This window comes from Belonocnema kinseyi, chromosome 6 (genome assembly GCF_010883055.1).
Source record: "Belonocnema kinseyi isolate 2016_QV_RU_SX_M_011 chromosome 6, B_treatae_v1, whole genome shotgun sequence".
Classification (NCBI taxonomy): Eukaryota; Metazoa; Arthropoda; class Insecta; order Hymenoptera; family Cynipidae; genus Belonocnema; species Belonocnema kinseyi.
In genome coordinates this window covers 40017826-40032685 of record NC_046662.1, presented here as the reverse complement: position 1 = coordinate 40032685, position 14860 = coordinate 40017826, and the positions used below count along the sequence as shown (strand labels likewise).

At 31.1% G+C, this 14860-nt stretch overlaps 1 protein-coding gene across 2 annotated transcripts in view; it reads right to left on the bottom strand.

Annotated features, from left to right (window-relative positions):
- Positions 1-14860, bottom strand: part of LOC117174999 — a 60705-nt gene that overhangs the window by 21216 nt on the left and 24629 nt on the right. For both annotated transcript variants that reach the window (XM_033364488.1, XM_033364489.1), the window contains exons 11-13: positions 12491-12654; positions 9451-9598; positions 9140-9254 (exon numbers count right to left, since the gene is read on the bottom strand). In XM_033364488.1, the coding sequence (XP_033220379.1) occupies positions 9140-9254; positions 9451-9598; positions 12491-12654 (427 nt within the window). The remainder of the gene's footprint in view (positions 1-9139; positions 9255-9450; positions 9599-12490; positions 12655-14860) is intronic.

The window sequence follows — 14860 nt, the reverse complement described above, 5'->3', positions numbered from 1 at the left end:
CTTATCTGATTTTATATTTTCAATGTATTTTTTATCTTAGCACCACTTTCGTCTGGTAAGAATTATCAAAAAAAATGTATTTACTTTCTTTCTTAATATATACTGTTAAAAATTGGTATTATTCCAAAAAACCGAATAACTGTCTTTAAATAATTTCAGGCATACGAAAGGGCTGTCATCGCGTGCCAAATTCCAAGTACCCTATTGGAAACAATTGGAAATGCAAAATGCTCAATCGTTGTGAATCGTTTTAGCACGATTAAGAAACTGGATTCGGAACGATTGATATATTAGTTCCGTCGTTTCTTATTGATATTAATTAATTACTTCTAGAAGGGTTATTAGAAAATAATTGCCTTGAGTAACTTAAGTTATTTGCGAAAATACCCAATTATTTTAAACATCTTCAATTTTTTATAATTAAAAAGCTCTTAACTCAGTACCTAAAGTATTACATCATTTACGTTCGAGTAAAAAAAAGATAGGTTTTAACACACATGTTAAAAGGAAACATGTACAGGGTTGCTACAGTTCAGGGAAATCCAGAAAATTAAGGAAAGTAATTCAGGTGGAAAAAATATACATAATGGGAAATATTATATGTCATTTTCATTTGCTATATAAATCTTATTTTCAGAAAATCAGAAAGTCTATCAAAATGTCAATATTTGTGTTCTGTAACAATGAACAACATTTTAACTGACGACATTGTTATGCTCCAAATTAAAACTTGAGACATGAACAATACTGCATTAAATACAGTGCTGCTACATTCCCAAGATGAGCAAAATCATCTTATAAGGAAGGTAAATAATTTTTGTTACAAAATTTAAATTGGGCAATTGATGCATCTCAAAGACGTGAATAAACATGTCAGATACAGTGCTGTAGCATTTCTGATACGAGCAAAGTCTTTCTAATATAAACAGGATACACACATGTTTTTTTGAAATTTTATAAATCGGTACTGGTAGATTACAAAAAGTTCAAAAATAGGCCACAAATAAAATAGATATCGTATTGTTATATTTTGAATATAAGAAAAGTCAATAGATATCGTATTGTTATATTTTGAATATAAGAAAAGTCTTTCTTGTATAAACAGAACAAACAATTTGTTTTCTTCTTCATAAATCGGTACTGGTATGTCATAATAGTTTCAACAATAGGTCAATCGATGCATCTTGAAGACGCGAATAAATACACTATATAAAGTATTGTTGTATTTCAAATATCAGAAAAGCTTTTCTCGTATAAATAGAATAAACAATTTTTTACTTTATAAATCAGTACTATTAGGTTATAAAGGTTTCAAAAATGGAGCCGATTAATGCCTCTCGAAGACGCGAACAAATACAATAGATATTGTACTGTTCTATGTATTTTGAATATCTAAAAAGTTGTTGTCATATAAATGAGACAATTTTTTTTTAACTTTCTAAACTAAAAAAAAAACACTTCTACACACACATACACCTATGGACGAATATTAAAAAACTGTATTTGCGAGCTCCTGAGGTCGAATCATGTCAAATTATGTAAAAAAAAGTACATTTGAAAATGTAGAACATTAGAAACCTTTTTCTATGAGGAAGTAAAACGGATGAAAATTATACATAATATCTCCCACTATGTATAACTTTTTTGACTAGAAGGGGGAATTCAAAACTAAAATTTAGGAAATGTCAGGGAGAATCTGAAAGTCTCCGAAAATTTTCGATAAACTGAAGTTGAAGTTCAGGGATGATCCAAAATTATTAAAGCGTTTTTCTAAAAAATGTATTCCCACTTCCCTCCTTGTAAAATACAATAAAATTTGCTCTAATCCCGGCATAAAAATCTTAAAAGATTTAATGAACTCAGAGAATAAACACACATACAAAACTTTTATAATTAAATAAACTCGAATCCTTAATAAAATTATATTTAAGAATAAAAATGTGTCAATAACAAGTCTTACAAATGTATCATTTTAGAAGTTTTTGGTTGAAAGCTCATTTTGTGGTCACAAATTTTATTGTTTTGTTCAAAATTCCACTATTTTGGTGAGAAATTCAACTATTTGGTGGAAAATTAACCTTTTTCTTAAAAATGTAACTATTTGACACACAATTCCAAATTTCGGATTAATCGTTTTTCTTTTTTAACCGAAAAAGCATTTTTGGTAGAAAGTTTACCGTTTTTATCGAAAATATGTCCTTTTGGCATAAGAGTTCAAGATTTTGGATGATTTTTTTTCTCTTTCAACAGAAAAATCTGTGTTAAAAATCCAGCTCTTTTATTGACAATATGTCTTATTTGGTTTAAAAAGAAATTACATCTTTTATGGTTAAAAATACAACTGTTTGATTCAATATTAATCTGTCCTGGTTAAGGCCTCAGATTTTTTGATAAAAATAGATCTTTTTGGGTAAATATTTAATTCCTTTGATTAAAAATCCATTCTTGGTTAAAAATTCGTTCTCATTTTGGTTAAAGATTCATCATTTAGAATAAAAATTCATTTCCTCGGTTGAAAATTAAACTTTTTTGTTGAATGTTCTTGTTCTTTTGTTAAAAATTCATTTATTTAGTTAAAAACTCCCTTTTTGGGTTAAGAATTAAATTTTTTGATAGAAAGTTAGTTTTATTTGACTTTAAAATTTCAACAATTCTGTTTAAAATGAATTTTTTCGGGCTGAAAATTCGACTTCTTTACAGAAAATTCGTCTTTTTGACTTAAAAACTCAATCTTCTGGATTACATTTTTGTTCTTTGTGGACCAAAAAATCTGACTTGGTTGAAAATCCCAAACTTTTGTTGAAAATTCCTCTTTTTACTTTAAAAATTAATCTGTTTTGGTTGAGGAATCAACTGATTTGTTGTGAATTCGTATTTTTTGTTTGAATTCAACTGTTCTTGATTGAAAATTAAAATACTGTTTTGTTGAAATGTCAACTATTACACTTTTTTCTGAGAATTTTGTTGTTGTTGTTGTTAAAGATTGATCTATTGTGTCAAAAATTTGTCTTTTTTGGTTGAAAAGTCAAGGATTTGATTCAAAATTGTACTATTTTGATAAAATTGCGTTTTTTGTTTAAACTAATTTTTTAACGGTAAATTGATCTTTTTTTAGATAAAACTTTATGTATTTGGTTAATTTTTTTATTTTAATTAAAATGCAATAGCTCTAAGTGTTATTATATGTGGATTTAGTATTTTTATGGTAAAATTTTTCCTTAAGTAAGATCTTCTAATTGCCCCCTCGCCCTTCACCATTATAAAAAACTATACAATTTTACCAAATGTAATCGGTAGATGACCTGTTACAAAATTCTGTATGACTGTTGGCACTAAAAGCCTATAAGTTAAATTTAAAATTAAAGGGAATAAATTAACGTTATTGATATCCTAGGTATAAGTTTGTTTTGATACCTGAAAGAAAAACTTATAACGGTTAGGAAAAATGAAAAATTACCCAGGAAAAAGTTAGACCTTTGAAATTTGGATCTTGTGGCAACCCTGCAGGTGTGGAAACTTATATAACTACAATATAAGTAAATTAAAAATAACTGAAACGCCAGGTACTATTAGCAACTTGAAAATTGGGTCTGAGAATTTACATAAAAATGAACTCTATATAACGATTTTAGTAACGAGTTACTTCCCAACACTGAAATTGAACACCATCTTTTACGAATAAATACTGTGAGCGCTAGATTTTCTTTTGCGGAAGATGTTGACAATATGGGTAGCAATTTTCATTGAATTGTTTAAAGTCATCTCCTTCTCCAGAGACAAGATATTTAGCACAGCTCTACAAAAATCTTGCAGAGTTTGTAATTCCGTAATCGACAGACTCTGTTGATTCCCAATCACGACAATGCTTCTTCGAATTGTCTCTTTTAATTCCAGACCCCTAACAACGCAAAGATGTTTCAAATTTCCAGGATCCTTTGTCAACATCAGAAATTTAATGATCAAATGAATCCTCAAAGTATTTCCAACACAAGACGGTCTAGCACTAAGAAAACCTAACTTCGGATCTCGTTTGAAGATTAAGTACTGATCCAAAACATTCATCAGTTTCGCTATTCGTACATAGGTTTTCCCAAGTCTTCCTGGCAAGGTCTCACTTGTTGAACAAATCACCCTGATATGATCTTGAACATTCACCCAAATCGCTAAATTTCCAGCAGTTGCTAGATAAACTCCTCGACCATAAGGCCAGTGTTTTCCATGCAGACGTTTTGTGTCTGTTTCCTCTGCTTCTGTGATAGGTGAGAGCAATCCTGCTGCTGCTAACCGAACTCTCACTTCACTGGGTCGTTCAAGAACTTCTGTCAGAGTGTAATAAATTCCTGGTTCATCTTCACTAGATCCTTCAGCCAAAATTTCTGCAAGTTCTTGTCTCATAAAAACACTTGTTATTTCCTTTTCACTGTTCTCCAGTTGGTTAACAGTAAGTGTTAATGGAAGTGGGTAATTGGACAAATTTCGAGTACATTCTATTACTCCAGAAATAATATATTGTCCACTAGAATCCAGATCATAAGTTTCTATCAGTCGAGCACTTTTTTTAATGTTCTCGTTGACGTCTTTTTCGTCACTGAAGAAACTGGATGAAGGATGGTCGGGAAGTTCTCCAGTTGTTGTGAGGCAGTGAATTTCTCTGATGAGCGGATCGAAAAGCTCTGCGAAAACTATGTAACTCTCGTAGTCTGGTGCAACAACGTGTCCCGTGAAGTTATCCTCGTAGGAGCTTGATGGTCTGCTACCACTAATACTATTCGTATCACTACCGTTTGACTTATCAAATTTTTTGAGAGCGGGCCAAATTACGTCAAAAAGATTGTGGTCCATGCAGGTCACACGGTGCTTGAGACGTTCGAAAACAGGTCGTTTTAAGCAACGACTCAATAATGTACCAGCGTTTGCTGGTGTGTTTGGTAATGAGCCGCGTCGAGCACCTCCCAATAATCGAAAACAACGTTCTAGGGTCGCCAGCATTTCAGGCTCGTTCAAATCTCGACGTGCGGAGTACTTGTCACCTCCAGGAACTGCGCTCGTCAGGAAAATTATGTTATCCAGATGTATACGCAAGTTTAATAACACAGCCACACAAAAAAAGTGTGCGGATCTGGTAACAAGACACACGTAATCCTATGGATTTTAGGGCGTTGAATTCAAATTCGGTATCCAAAATCACCCATCACGTCATGGTTGAGCCATAACCTCGAAAAATGACAAAAAAGCATGAACTGAGGCAAATAAATTTCAAAATAATGCCAGTGATGCAAATTTTCACTTCAAAAACATGTCGACAACTGTGAAGGATCAACCCTTGCCTGATATGAACTTATTTAACATAACTTTACCCAACAGAACCTGACCTCACCTAACCTAAATTAACAGAAATTTATTGAACTACACGTAAAGCTCTGGAAGAATATTTTCCCAGTAGCAAATGTGTGCTACATCGAATGGGTCAACTCGAGCCTAACCTAGAAATCAATCTAACCTAACCTAACCTAACCTCACGAAACACAATTAAACTGATTGTGTTGTCCCGTTGTGTTTGCGGTACCATTTGAATCAGCTTGGGCTTAACCTGCAAAGAGGTCAAACCTATCCTAACTTAAAAAAACCTAACCTAACTTAACTTCACGTAACACAATTAAAGTCATTGTGTTGTCCCGTTGTTTTTGCGGTACCATTTTATTCAGCTTCGGCTTAACCTACATAGAGGTTTAACCTATCCTAACCTAACAAAACCTGACCTAACTTAACCTAGACAAATAAAATTCAACCACACGTGTAGCTATGGAAGTGTACGGTTGTCAGCCTTAAATGTGTGCTATATTTAATAGGTTAACTCGATCTTAACCTACAGATGAATCTAACTTAACAGAACCTAACGAAATTCTGCTTAACGCAACACAACTTAACTTAAGTGTTCCCGTTGTAACACAATAAAATTCATTTCATTGTACTACAGGTGTTTAAAAATTTAGACGACATTACTCATTTGAAGAAACTTAGAACTACAAGTAGAATTGACCCCATTTCAATTAACCTGACAATGTTTGTATCAATTAAAATGTAGAATTGTAACTTAAACATGCAAATGAATAAGAGTTTTATTAAAAATTTGTTTCTCTCTGCTTTTCTTAAACTTAAGGGATATACTTATACGAAATTCCAGACATTTACTGCTATTAATGTCAAAATATGAAAGTACGCAAGAACAGGGTTGCCAGCGTAATCGGTTAGGTTAGGTCAGGTTTTGTTATGTTAGGATAGGTTAAACCTCTATGTAGGTTAAGCCGAAGGTGAATGAAACGGTATCGCAAACACAACGGGACAACACAATCAGTTTAATTGTGTTTCGTAAAGTTAGGTTAGGTTAGGTAAGGCTAGATAAGATTTATTTCTAGGTTAGGCTCGAGTTGACACATTCGATGTAGCACACATTTGCTACTGGGAAAATATGCTTCCAGAGCTTTACGTATAGTTCAATAAATTTCTGTTAATTCAGGTTACGTGAGGTCAGGTTCTGTTAAGTAACGTTATGTTAAATAAGTTGATACCAGGCAAGGGTTGATCCTTCACAGTTGTCGACATGTTTTTGAAGTGAAAATTTGCATCACTGGCATTATTTTGAAATTTATTTGCCTCAGTGCATGCTTTTTCGTCATTTTTTGAGGTTATGGCTCAACCATGTCGTAATAGGTGATTTTTGATACCGAATTTGAATTCAGCGCCCTAAAATCCATAGGAATACGTGTGTCTTGTTACCAGATCGGCACACTTTTTTGTGTGGCTGTGTAATTGACAGTATTTATTACGCATTGAATTTACGTTTATGAAAATTTGGGATAGTTGAGCATTATGACAAGTTAAAAGATGAATATCGATCAAAAATTTCTATTTTATTATTTAAAGAGAAATTATAATTCGAAAAGTTTTTTTTATAATTGAAGGCTCGGTAAGCAGAACAAACGAGCGCATTAGCAGTAGGCAAGAGTGGGGATGGCGTGGAGAGAACGCGAAGAAAAAGACAACGGAATCCGTTTTCTCTTTCGTCGCGTTTCCTTCGCGTCACCCAAATCTTGTCTACTTCTCGAGCGTTTGCTCGCTTCTGCTTGCAGAGCCTTCATTTGAGGGGTTAAGAACAAAAGTGAGTTCAAAAAAATTTGTCGAAGCAAAAATGATTTAAGAACGTTACAGGCAAAAATAGGTTGAAACGGGTTGGAGGCACGTCAGAAAAAAACTGAGGGATTTTGAAAAAAAAATTTGCCGTTAAGGAATTTCTGTAAGAGACACTTCAAAAACTGTGAATGATAATTAATTAAAATTGTTTTATTCCGATTATAAGGAAGTCTATGTTTAAAGTGTCACATGATTAAGATTCTGGTCTTTGAATATTAATCGTCACGGAAAATGAAAAATTGAACAGGAAAAGTTCAGCAATTTCGAAAATGAGATTTTGTGGCTACCCTGATATCGAATTCTTGTAATTAATTAATTTTCCTTGTAGTTCTATTTTGTTTTTCAGTTGCTTACACCTGACGATTATATTTTTAGTGAAAATTACAAGGCCCTATGAACAAAAAGGTCCTGCAACCCGAGATGAACCACCATACCTATAAGTTTTTTAAGTCGCTGAATCCGAATCTGGGGTCAACATGACCCGTTTAGGTCAGGATAAAGGTCAATTTAAGGTCATAGAGAAGAAAAAGCATTGAATCGGAAAAAACCATTGGATTGGAGGAAACCATTGGATCGGAGAATACCTCTACTCTCAGATGGTTTTAGGGTCGTTGAATCCGAATCCGGGGTCAGTTTGACCCTATCAGTTCAGGATCAAGGTCAAGTGAAGGTCAAAAAGAAGCATAATATTGGATCAGAGATAACCTCTACTCTCAGACGTTTTTGGGTTAGCTAAATCCGAATCTGCGGTCATTTGAAACCCTTCATATAAGGATCAAGGTCAAGTGAAGGTAAAGATGAGGAAAAACTATTGAATTGGAGTAAACTACTGCTTTCAGACGTTTGAGGCATTAAATCCGAATCCGGTGTCATTTTTACCCTATTTGGGCGGAATGAAAGTTATCTCAAGGTCAAACTTAGGAAAACCATAGAATCGAACTTACGGTGCTGAACGAACCCCGGATTTAGATTCAGCGATCCCAAAAACGTATAAGAGTAAAGGTTTTCTCCTATTCCATGGTTTTTTTATATTTGACCTTGCGATTACCTTCATACCGACTTGATGGCTTAAAAATAACCGCGGATTCGGATTTAGGGACCCCAAAAAAGTCTAAATGTAGTGGTTCAAGCCGATTTAATTGTTTTTCTTAAATTGTGACCTTCATTAGACCTTGATCATGACTTGATGTGGTTAATCTGATCCCGGATTCGGATTCAGCGATCCCAAAAACTTGTGGTTATGGTCGTTCAGCTCAGTTTGCCGAATTTTTTGTTTGTGGGGCTGTATTATTGATTTCTAATCACTTTTTTCTTGAAGATTTATCGTTTCAACTAAAAATTCATCTATTTCGTTGAAATTTTTGTTCTGTTATTGAAAATTAATCTTTTTAACTGAAAATTCAACTATTCCGCCTATAAAAGATTTTATTTTTAAAATGTTACAAGACAACCCGTAATGTTCTGAACTAAATTTTGTTCCAAAGTTTTTTTTTAAACCTGCTTATTTTAATCTCATTTGCTCAATTATACAATTCTTGAAATATTTTTACAGTCGGTTTTAACGAAATGAAAATGTTTAGTTCCAGCAATACTGCTTACATTGAGAATGCAAAGGAAAAAAACATAAGAATTTAAAATTGAGTAAAAAAAGGTGCAACTCTAATAGTATTGTAATTTCTATTTGCAATAATAAATATTTCAAAGATATCATGCGATTATACGAATACAAATTAAAAAATTATTGTATGATAATGAAGTGTTGTTTTGAGGTTTAAATATTTATAAAATACTTTTAACGGAAAATACGCTTGATTATTATATTTGAACATTCACTTCAAAATTAAAAACTAAATCTTAAGGAACAAGCGTATTACTACTCAACACTGCGCACTCATTTTGGGTGCAATAAAGGTGCGAAACATGTGCTGCAATTTGCTAGAAAGATTACCTTTGTCGGTGAGCATTTCATCAGCAAGATTCTCATGTGCCCCAAAAGAACGTAAAAGCTTCTTATGTGATAAATCGTTTTGATTTTGTTTATAATATTCTGCCTTTTGACCCAACTAATTTATGCGTTGAAAGAAAACAGATAATTCCATTTTTAAAAAACCATTAAATATGCCATAATTCATACTTATTCATAATCATTCCCCATAGAATACAATTATGCTCGTATATTTGAATATGTTTATAGAAATCAAATTATTTTCGGTATGTATACGTATGTATATTAACTATTTATAGCAAAATGAAACTTACTTTATCTTGAATGAGAGGATTCGCTCCCAGATGTAAAAGAAGATTATAATAATGCCCGTTGTCAGCGAGGGTGGCCGCATAATGTAATGGTGTTCTTCCATCGAGATCCATTGCATGCGCTGTTTCAGGAAATCTTCCCGCAAGATATCTAGAAAAAATAAATTAAGAACAGGGCGTTAATCAGAACGGAGAACAGAGAACAAAATGTGTACACTTAACTCCCGAAATAAGCACCCTCAGTTTACGCTATTCCTAGAACTTGAGGCCATGGAATTTGCGGTGTGGGAAGCGCGGTAGGGGCTGACCAGTCAAGTGTGAAAAACAGCTCGAGGGCTGAAGGTCAATGCAAGCCATGCCCAAAACCGCGCTAATCTCGGGAGTTGAGTGTGCTCCTAATGGGAGTTGCAGATTATTGTCATGTAAATGAAATGAGCAAAGCTTATAAACGGGAAGACAAAAAATTAAAATAAAAAACCAAGTTTTGGATTATTTGGTTAACGAGAAAATAATGAAATACATCATTGTATCTGGATTTAACTTTACTATAAAGTCATAATTACTATTTTAATGGAGTTCAATATATTTATTATAAGGAAAAATGCTCATATTTCTCTGAACGTACCGTTCTAGAATTTTATTTCACTAACCACTTGTACTTGATGTTGAACAATAGAAAAACAAGTTTCAATCTACATCGAGCACAAGTAATTTATTAGTAAAATAAAATCAAAGAACCGAGCGTTTGAAAAAAGTTAGAATTATTCAGAAATTGTCCTGTAGTTTTAAGATTGCGTGTATGAATAAAAGGTAATTGCCTGATAAGAAAATTGGGTTGAAAGTTTTTCCAACATTGTCCGACATCAAGCACAAGTAATTAGTGAAAGAAAATTCGAGAAACGGGGTTTTAAATCAAAAAATTAATGTTTTTAATTTTCCGAGCGGTTAGAGAAAAACTAGAATTTTTTTCGTTTAATAAATATATTTAACTTCATTTGGATAGTAATTATGACATTATGGTACAGTCAAATTAGCCGAAAGAGACCATATGCTGAAAAAAATTAGACACGGAGAATATTGTCTTAGAATGTTATGATGGACGTGCTTTTGAAGCTTAACAAAATTCGACGAATATCCTACGAATATCCAAAAATTATAGCGGGGTCGAACAATATTTTTTGTAACAAATATACTGCACGTAGGATTTTGGAAAAGTAATAATTAAAATTCACCTTTTCTGAATGATTATATACAATTTTATCAGATGTTTCTGCAGATATACGTATAGAAGGAACATTATTGCTTACAACGATTTGTGATTAAAAATCTGGAAATTTTTGTTGACATTTTAATCATACTTGTTCGCGAAGATGAACAATTTGTTAGATATTTCAGCTAAATTAAACTCAACAAATTTTGTATACAAAATATAAATCTTAAAGAAAAATGAAGTGCTCCCCTAACCCTGTGTATTTTTGGATTATGAAAAAACTATATTTTTTAGTACTCTGAACCATCCAATTTGCGAATCCAATAGAAAAAACCCGATCGCTGCTTTTTGCAACAATGAGAATCTCATGATTGCTGTGGTTTCACTGAAAAATGCACAATGTTAATTAACATATTCATTTTTACCTATCACTCAACTGAAAATAATAACAATCGAAACAAGCAGGTTGACAAAATGTTGCGTAAATAAATGATCTAATAATGTAACAGTCTTTTTATAAATAGATAGACGAACTGATACGGTCGTTTTAGAACAAATGAAAAATATAATTAGTAATGTTTGAAATTTTAGGAGGTTGATTTGTTTAGGAGTGTTATTTGGGTCTAATCGGCACTCGTACTGGGGAGAGATCGGACACTACTGTTTTTCTGTCTGTCGCATAACCTTTTTTGTAAGTAAGTAGTAATATAAATATTTATGAAGCTTCAATTTTTATTGTAATAAAGAGATGTTGAAAGTTTTTAAATTTGTACTAGTGACTTCTTTTTCAGTCATAAAAGTGTTTATCTTTCTGAAAACTGTATTAAACATCAATTATTTCTCATAAATGAATCTATTTCTAACTCTAATGAATATTTACATTAAATTCTTGTTGCAAAACGAATTATTATTGCTTCATCATCAAATAAAATTTCTAACATTTAAAACAATTGTAGTTTGGATCTTAATCAAAAAATTTGGATAAAAATTTTAATAATATTTATATCTTTGTCCCGTCTTGTCCAGAACAAGATGGGGTAAAGGCAAACGTTTTAATTTGTTTTTTTTTGTAATTAATTATTTTAATACATTTAGTTCTTTACGAAGTTGTAATATAAAGCTTAACATTATTTAAATAACATCTTAAATTTCAGTATTTACTGCAAATGATGAGTAATTAAATGGGAAATTCAGATTTGGTTTGGCTGTTTCAAATTGTTTTTTTAAGCGTTCAAAATGTTCCAATTATGTATTGTTAAAGGATTGCTGTTTAAAATTGTGAAATATTGAAAATTATTCAAATTAAAATCCTTCGTTAATTCTAAATTGATTAATTTTGAATACTTCAACTTCAAAATAATTTCTTTGTAGCCCTTGAAAATTAAGATATTTCTGTTACTTGACCAAAATCTCCATTTAGATAATTTTAATTAATTTGTTTAAGTAAAGAGTATAGTATTTATATATCTATCTTAAAAAGCTATATAGCACTCCCTATAAAAATTTTGCAAATTGCAATAAGAGCAATCTAAAATTATACTGCACTATTTTAATTATAAACTCCTATCGCTCATCACACGATACGCAAACGATTTAGAAAAAGATAAAAAATACTGACACGAACTTTATCATTTATTGATTCAGAAGGACATTTACTTGTACGAACAACAGAGTGTAAATGATGGAAATGTCATTATTACAATTTATAAAATTGTTATTATATTACCAAATGATGAAATACAAATTATTTTAAAATTATATGTATTGTATGAACAAGAGAAACATGGAGTATATAAAAAAATACAAAATTATTATGTAATTTAAAAATGTTACCTAATTATTGTAGTATGTCCAAAAATCACAGCCACGTGTAAAGGTGTTGCTCCACGAGGCGAAGATCCATCTCTAGCTATTGCAAATTTACGACGATCAAGAGCACTTTGTAAATCTCTTAGATTACCTTCTCGAGCTGCCATGTGTACTGCATGGATTTTACCCTAGAAAATAAGTAATTATAAATAATTAGAAACAAATATTTAGCCTAGACAAACTTTTAAAAAATATCGAAGAATGAATACAGAAAGCTACTAATTGAAATAGTACATAAATATTCAGAATGCGCATCAAGAAATGATAAATATGATTAAAATATTAATGCAAAATGGCTGGGGTACTTCATTTGTATGAATTTCGGGTTTTAGAAAATGAAAGCACCAAAACCGCGGCTGATCTTGTTCCCGAAATATCATCAAATCAAATTCACAGTTTAAAAAAATAAAATTTCACTCAGTGACCATTCACGTAAAAAGATAGTTATCCTATTTAAAATGACACATGTATGCATCACAAACTCAAAAATAGACAGAATACTATCAACTGATACCATTATTTATAGCTAAAAAATAATGATATTATGGTGACATAGAATATTTTTGTTTATATAACCATAAATTATGATAAATTAATGAACTTTTTTGAAGCATCTGTATGATCCATTATTCATAAAAAATATTTTAATATGATATAATTATTTCTCAGCTATCAATAATGATATCAATGGATAGTGTTTAAGCAATTCTTGAGTCTGAAATTAATACAATGTAATTTTCAATTGAATAATTATCCATTTCATTAACTAAAGAAACACATTCTTCCAAAGGTTTTCATTAACATTTCATTTAAATAAATTTATTTGCACTGTAACAAATTTACAATTAAATCAAAAATTTCCAAAATGTTAATTAAAAAATTAGGTTTTTTAACGAAATGCAAATGAATTTATTTCAAAACATTTCCTTTGATCAAACAAATATTTGTTCGAGTTAATTAATTCAACATTATTTATTCGAAGGAGGATTTCTTTTAATTACATGGATCAATATTTAATTTTACAGAAAATTTAAAAAATGTATATGTTACAGTCAAAGTGTAAAATCGAACACTATATATATATATAATCCCTAGGCATTATATATAATGCCTAACAGAGTCCAGGCAAAGTTTGTAATACTCTCTAGTATACAGATTGCCTAGGCATTATATATAATGCCTAGAATAGACTAGGCAAACCGTGTAATAAATACTTTATATTTGAGAAATTTCTGCTTTTTTAAACTTTCATTATTTTGGTGCTTGAATTCCATTCTTCAAAAAAAGACACTATTGATTTTCGTTGAAATTTTGGTAAGATATAGTTTACAATGTGCACTAAAAGCCTTTTAAATATAAAATGGGATCTCTCTTAGTTTTCGAGAAATGATTTAAATTGCATTTGAAATCTGTTTTCTTCTAGTTTTCATTTGTTCGAATACGAATCGAAACTTATTTTTCAAATATCACCCCCCCCCCCCCCCCCCCCCCCCCCCCCCCCCCCCCCCCCCGCAGAAGTCTGTTTTATAGGACCCCAAAGAATCCCATAAGTGAAGGATTGTGTTTTGCGAGTTTTTGGCGTAAATTAAGATTTTGTTGCGGTTATTAAATATAAACCTCTTATAATATACAAAATACTACTTTCTATTGATAATTAGATGTTTATATAAATGATTGAAACAAGTTATTATTATTCAAGTTGATACAAATAATTGTTTTAAAAATATAGCATTATTTTGAATAATATTTTCTTTGAATAATGTTGGAAAGTTTTTTTTTAATTATTCAACATACCGTCCACTTTTTGCAATTAGAGTAAGGTAATAATGTATAAAAAATAACCAAACTACTAGTTTAAAAAAATGATTATTGTTTATAATTATAGTTTCCTATGGTAATGATATATTTTTGTGGAGTTTTTTGAAATTTCCAACTTATAGTCCACTTTGTATGTTGAGTGAGGTAATAGTTAATGCAAATGTGAAAAATGAACAAAAGTTAAAAATTTAAAAAAACACACACAACTGTCTAGCATAAATAAAGAAGATGGTTATAACCAATAATAATTTTTTTAAATAATTCTGTTTGTTAAATTCCATGCATTATTACCTCACGCTAATGGAAAAGTAGATCAAAAGTGAAAAATTGTATAAAAAACTGCAACTTCCAGCATTATTCTAAGAATATTGTAATAAATAATAATATATTGTTCAAACAATTATTTATCTTAAATTTAATTCATTATTGGTTTGCTCTAACTGAAAAGTTGATAATAAGTTTAAAAATTCGGAAAAAACTGCGGCTTTCTAGCTCTATATTACCAAAAAATTGGTC